Consider the following 5,792-nt stretch of genomic DNA (forward strand, 5'->3'; position numbering starts at 1 on the left):
CCGCTTGTCATCAAGGATTCATGGCAATATCCCGAGCGCGATGAGGAAGGCGATCTTCTGCGTGAGGTGACGGACAAAGGCATTGTAAATGTGGCCCGGTATTATCACCACGAAACGGTCCGGATTCGTGAGACAGAGGATGACATCTGGAACAACGTTCGACGTGGTCTTGATGTTACGGCAGCGACGAATTACCGGCCGGGACGACAGATACCACCAAGCAAGATGGTAAAAGATGACCCGCGGAAGGGCCGTCCCGGCAGCAGCAAGAAGCGGCCCTCCAGCCAAATCGACTCCGCCTTGCCCCCAAGCAAGCGGTCCTGCTCCATGTCTCCAACAAAGGTGCGAAGCACCCCACCCAATCGGGTTCATCGGCGCATCATTCTCCGGGATTACGGCAAACCCATCTACGAGGCGAGCTCTCGATCAGCATTGCTTGCTGCCCTGGTATGCTGCATTGACGCTCACGAGTCTTTGTTCAAGGCAGGCATTCTCCATCGAGACATATCCATCAACAATCTCATGATCAATGAGGATAGTCGCAACCCATCCTGGCCTGCCTTCTTGATTGATCTTGACCTGGCCATTCGAGAGCCAAGAGAAGGATCCTCTGGTGCAAAGGGAAAGACTGGTACGCGGGCGTTTATGGCAATCGGGGCGCTGCTCGGCGAGCAGCATTCGTTCATGCACGACCTGGAGTCGTTTTTCTGGGTGCTTTTCTGGATATGCATTCATTATGATGCAGATGGCAAAGATGTTGGCCCGACCGGGTTTGATAGGTGGAACTACGAGAGCGATGACACGTTGGCTGAGCTCAAGATGGGTGTAGTTGCTGACGAGCAATACTTTCATCAAAAGATTACGGAGAGCTTCACTACACAATACCAGCCACTAGTACCCTGGGTCAAGAAGCTACGAAGGGAAGTATTTCCTAGTGGGCGTAAATGGAACAGTTCAGAGCCTGGGCTCTATTCCTCCATGAGGCAGGTTCTTGACGATGCACGGAAGGATCCAGAAGTGCTAGCAAACACGTAATGTCATATGAGACTCTACACTGTAGTCAAATAAGTATAGCACGTTCAGCTAAGCTACGAAATATCGTTCTTGTTGCCTTTCCAACAACTGCCGTCCGCATCGCCAGAAATCGATAAGACGCAGATCGTCAATCAAAAGCTTGATACCCCCAGTGGCCTGTTCACCCTTTGAACAGTCGGTGGATCATTTGCGGTCTTGACAGACGATCATTTCGGATATGGGCGAAGACGACCATCCAGAGGACGCATTAAAGCAAGCAAAACCCCTTTGACAATCAATCATACCTCTGATGTCCATCCTCAGGCGAAGGCTCGCGGTATCAGCAAGAGGGCAGCGAGGGTGCACATAACCTCGACTGACGCCGAGGCCAACGGTATCATTTCATGGTAACCTTGACCGAACTCGTGTTCATAACTAGAGGAGGGCAGATCTAGGCAGGTAATTATCTGTAGTAATAGATTAGCACAGATGGGCTTAGAGGAGGCATTCGACAAGGCTGCAATTTGGACGGAGAGCACGGTCGTGGGAGGTTGCAAAGCGAGGCATTCTCACCTCGGGTAAATCTGACCAGTCTCAGAGAAGAAGTTCGTCTGTAACTGGTCTCGGTGCATGCTAACCGAGTGGATGATACAGAAGCCGGGTATTTTTGACCATATTTTGTTTCGATCCTCTAGTGTGTTGTGTACGCTTTTCGCCGGCATCAGCATATTGCGCGGCTGCAATGTAATTACGACAGCTATTATCTAGAAACTATTGACGTCTTTGTACATCATAAAATGCGCCTTTGGGTAAACACTCCGCCGTACTACGAGGTTACCAACCGTCTTCATCCTCTTATCCCAACCAAGCAACAGCAAGGCAGGTGGGGTTCCGGGTTAAGGGTGGACTCGCGTCAATGCTTGCTGATCCCATGTCCCGGTCGACCGTTCCTTCGCCAATACCTCTTTGCCCGCCGTTTAGATCTGTGTTGCCTTGTAGCAGAGGACGAATTTGATTAGCCGGTGTGTGTGCTATTCCCACCAGGAGCGGATACAATCTCTAGGTATAAGAGCCACGTTCTCGCACAACTGGGTCGTCGACTGACTCCTACTTCACCTCACTTTTCCCCTTCTTAAGACCTACTTATCCGCCATTTTGAATCATTCCTCTGCATCACAGGCTCTCAAATGTCTTACGTCAGATGGTCCAGCATCCCGACATACGAAACCCTATTCGAAGACCTTGGCTACACTACGCCTAGCGAAAGGAAGAAGATCAAAGCGAAGGTCAGAAAATTCAGAAACACGTATTCAGCCGCCAGAAGTCTCGAATGCAAAGGCTTCACCAACTCGCACTTGGCCGAACACCAGAAGGAACTTGGTGACATTGTCGATGCCTTTCTGAATAAACACGCAGAACAGCTGTGGCCGTCCGACGAACATGCATCTCAGCATAACAGACTACAGTACCCTAAAAACGAGACTGAGTGGGTCCATACCATAGGAATCTAGTCGGACAGGAATTGACATCGGTGTGTTTCAGGATTAGAAAAGTGATCTTCAAAGTATTTTGTCGCCAGACTTACTGGGCAGGGAAATACTCGAAGAAGCGAGAAAGGCAGACAACGAAGGCGATGGACAACCAAGACTCCGAAGACTTCGAAGACGACGATCCAAATCCGGAAGACACAGACCGTACGGTGAAGGACGTCTCCAGCCACGTTGTAGGCGGGCACCTTGAGACCATACATGTTGCGCCTGTAACCACCGCGACAATCCTGCATACACCATGCATGGAAACATCGATACACAGATCTACGAAACGACGCGCACCCCCTGTCCGCGATGCTACACCTGCAAAACGAAATCGACGACGTCTTACAGCGTACATGAGCCGTAGGTCATTCCAGGACGATAATACCAACACCTGCCACGAGCAGGAGAATACCGTGGTAGCCGAGTGTCCGGCTCGAAGCTCATATGATCAGCCGTACGACAACGCAGACTCGGCCGACGGCCCCTCAATGTCAGCGAGTAAAGCTCGTGCCGGAACTAATTCCACTTGCTCAGTCGAATCTAGTATTGCCGACGAAGCCGAGCCCGTCCCAGATTTTCGAGCCTCGAAAGCAACCGCTGGACAGCAGTCGCCAGTTGGAGAAGATACTACCCGTGCTGTGTCCACGGACCAAGCTCTCGCAGAAACGGGCCCAATCGAGAGGACGACTGCGACCACTCAAGAAGAGTCGATCGCAGAAGCACAGGCAGCGAGAAGCTATGATCCGGTCTTACCTGTCTCACATAGGTTGATCCTCGGCGGCGAGGGAACGCGAATTTGGTCCGGTATGAACAAGACAGTTCAGTCTGCACCAGAGGTTGAGTTCACCTACGGCATTACCATCCAGTACCCACTGCACCTTAGGATACCGTGGACCCCCAGGGGTCACCTTGCTTTCAAAACCCTTACCGACATGGAGACTGAACTCAAGACAGTGCTGGAGGAAGGCTTGACCCGAACGACAGGCAAACAGGACTTCACTGACCTGAAGGACTTCCGGATTGAGTCGTGGCGTTTCGATATAAGTGGTCATGGCGCAATTTTAGATTTCGACGTCAAGGGTGGGATAGAAAAACAGTTCGACCACATGAAGAGAAAGGCAAAGCAGGAGATGCAACTAGCGATTCAGAGGTCACCGGAGTCGAGACCGTCGTTCAATATCGAGATTCAGATAGTCACCAGCCGAGATTCGGGGATCAGGCAGACGAGCGGCCGCAGCTTTGATTGGTAGCCTTTTATGTGTTAAATCGGATGTGTTTCCTTAGATGGAGAATCTTATCTTTCCTGAGACGAAGGTGGCCCGTTACAGTAGAGTTAACCTACTTTGTTGTAGGAGTTGCAAGGAGCAACAATCGGATAACAGAGGAAATTACACGTTCTGAAGAACGTCTTTATATCAACGTTGAAGATTTGGCCCGGGCTTCCATAAGCCAAAGCGTCGTCAGTCCACAAAATCCGCTCACGTAAAGTCAGCAAGGTGCTCTGGAGGCTTTTGATCTCGTTCCACCATGGAAGGTAGTCCTGACTGCCCCCGTAGTTTCCTATATGTATGGGTTCCATGTCGACTTGTTCAAGTTTCCACTTCTGTAGGGTAAGGCACATGGCCTGGAAGAAGTCGGAGGAATCATGATATCTGTCAGTAGATGTGGATGTCCTGCGTTGACCTGAAGAAATGCCGAGGAGCTTTGGGCGTCCCGAGAGAGGTGTGGTCATTGAGTCCGAAGCTCTCCGAATTTATATCTGGCTGGAGCTCTGCAGCTGGGAATGTCGTTTTGAAGGCTTTCGGCTTCTTGGTTGAGCATCTATACTAATTCAAACTTGCGTGAAAAAGTCTAGGTCGATCCCAAATGATGGCGCCTTACAGAAAAGTCTCCAAACCTCCACTTTCATAGACGCCTCTGCGTGGAATTTCTGAGGTTTCGAGCGGCCGACAAGACCTGTCTATACACCAGCAGGGTTATCAGATCAGCAGTCAAAGAACGACCTCCAGTGACACCAGGGGAATTTGCGAGCAGCCGGCTTCCGTTCAGCCACTCTCTCCTGCCCAGCAACAATCCAGATTCCCCATTGTTTATGGATTGGGACGTTTGGGGTGCAAGGTGGTTATGGCCGGACAACAACATGATTACGGGTCAAGCGTCTTACATAAGCTTTCCGGAATGTAAAGACCCCACACTCTATCGCCAAACTGAATTCGAACTCGAGAAAAGCCAGTGCATTTCTGCCCGACGGCGGCTGGTGATGATCGAATAAAGATTTGGTCCTTCAAGGCCCTTCCGTCATCCACTAGCATGTACTTCTTCGCAAAACCAGCAAGAATCGCGAGCGACCGCGAGATGGGAACGAGGCGGTGGAAGCAGCACATCATATGTCAAGGCTCACCGAGAGTTCATCTATTGTAAAGCCCGATAGGATGAAGCACTATAATTATGGGGATTCTCCAGCAGGCTGACTAGCTGCTGAGCGCCATCACATCCGGGGAGATGAGTACCAGCGGTTTAGAGAATAAGATCGGGGGGCTCTTGGTACGATTTGATTATTAGATGTGAGGAAGTGGTGTGTTATCTGTTTGGCTTGCGAACGATGAAAGCAAGCAACGCAGGATAATCTTCCAAGAAAGAGTATGTTGTTTGTTTGTTACTTTGCCACCGATCTCGCTTCACATGATATGGAGTGTAACAACTGAGATGCTGAGATGGATTGAGTGAATTGAGTCGACGTTGTTGTACACGGTTGAAAGAAATATCTCTTAGTCCCAGATTAAGCCAGGGTAATTCCAGAAGAACGCAATTGCCGAGCACGTGAAAAGAATGTAGGCTGATGCAAGTGTGTGAAGACCGATTGAGTTGGATGGAACTGAAGGCAGGAAAGCAATTGGATTGCCTAGTCACCTTGAAGAGTAGTATGAACCTTGAACAGTCTCATTTCATAAATCTGCTTTCTCGACCCGGCTCTGATCTTGCGCTGATGATTCTTCGAGTGCAATGCTTCGAGTGCACTGTCCTCTCGATTTTGTGTCACGACGATTGAATCGTAGTCGACTTGCCAGGATCGGAACCTGTGAGGTAGTTCAGAGCCATTTCTGCGGCGTCCTCCCTTGCATTGTTCAAGTTCTTCCCGTCGTACCAGAACCGGGCCGAGAGCGTGCGCCCGTGGACGGTCACCCGGCTAGACAAAGCCGTGCGTCCTCCTGCGAAAGAGTCAGTACCGCTCAAATAGCCAGC

General features: G+C 50.4%; 3 protein-coding genes across 3 annotated transcripts; 2 read left to right on the forward strand and 1 right to left on the reverse strand.

Annotated features, from left to right (window-relative positions):
* Positions 1-1,425, forward strand: CTAM01_17101 (uncharacterized protein; the record flags this gene model as incomplete). The annotated part of the gene is made up of 2 exons (XM_060533092.1): positions 1-924; positions 1,339-1,425. Coding segments are annotated over 2 exons (1,011 nt in total), but the record flags the coding sequence as incomplete, so codon positions are not given.
* Positions 1,426-2,201: 776 nt separating this feature from the next.
* CTAM01_17102 (uncharacterized protein) lies at positions 2,202-3,799 on the forward strand (the record flags this gene model as incomplete). The annotated part of the gene is made up of 2 exons (XM_060533093.1): positions 2,202-2,500; positions 2,557-3,799. The coding sequence occupies 2 exons, from the start codon at positions 2,202-2,204 to the stop codon at positions 3,797-3,799; spliced, it is 1,542 nt and encodes a 513-aa protein (XP_060372329.1).
* Positions 3,800-5,585: 1,786 nt separating this feature from the next.
* Positions 5,586-5,759, reverse strand: CTAM01_17103 (uncharacterized protein; the record flags this gene model as incomplete). Its single annotated transcript, XM_060533094.1, has 1 exon — positions 5,586-5,759. A coding segment is annotated over one exon (174 nt), but the record flags the coding sequence as incomplete, so codon positions are not given.
* Between the last annotated feature and the right edge of the window lie 33 nt (positions 5,760-5,792).

Source organism: Colletotrichum tamarilloi (assembly GCF_030869305.1).
Source record: "Colletotrichum tamarilloi strain Tom-12 chromosome Unknown Scaffold_346.1, whole genome shotgun sequence".
Taxonomy (NCBI): Eukaryota; Fungi; Ascomycota; class Sordariomycetes; order Glomerellales; family Glomerellaceae; genus Colletotrichum; species Colletotrichum tamarilloi.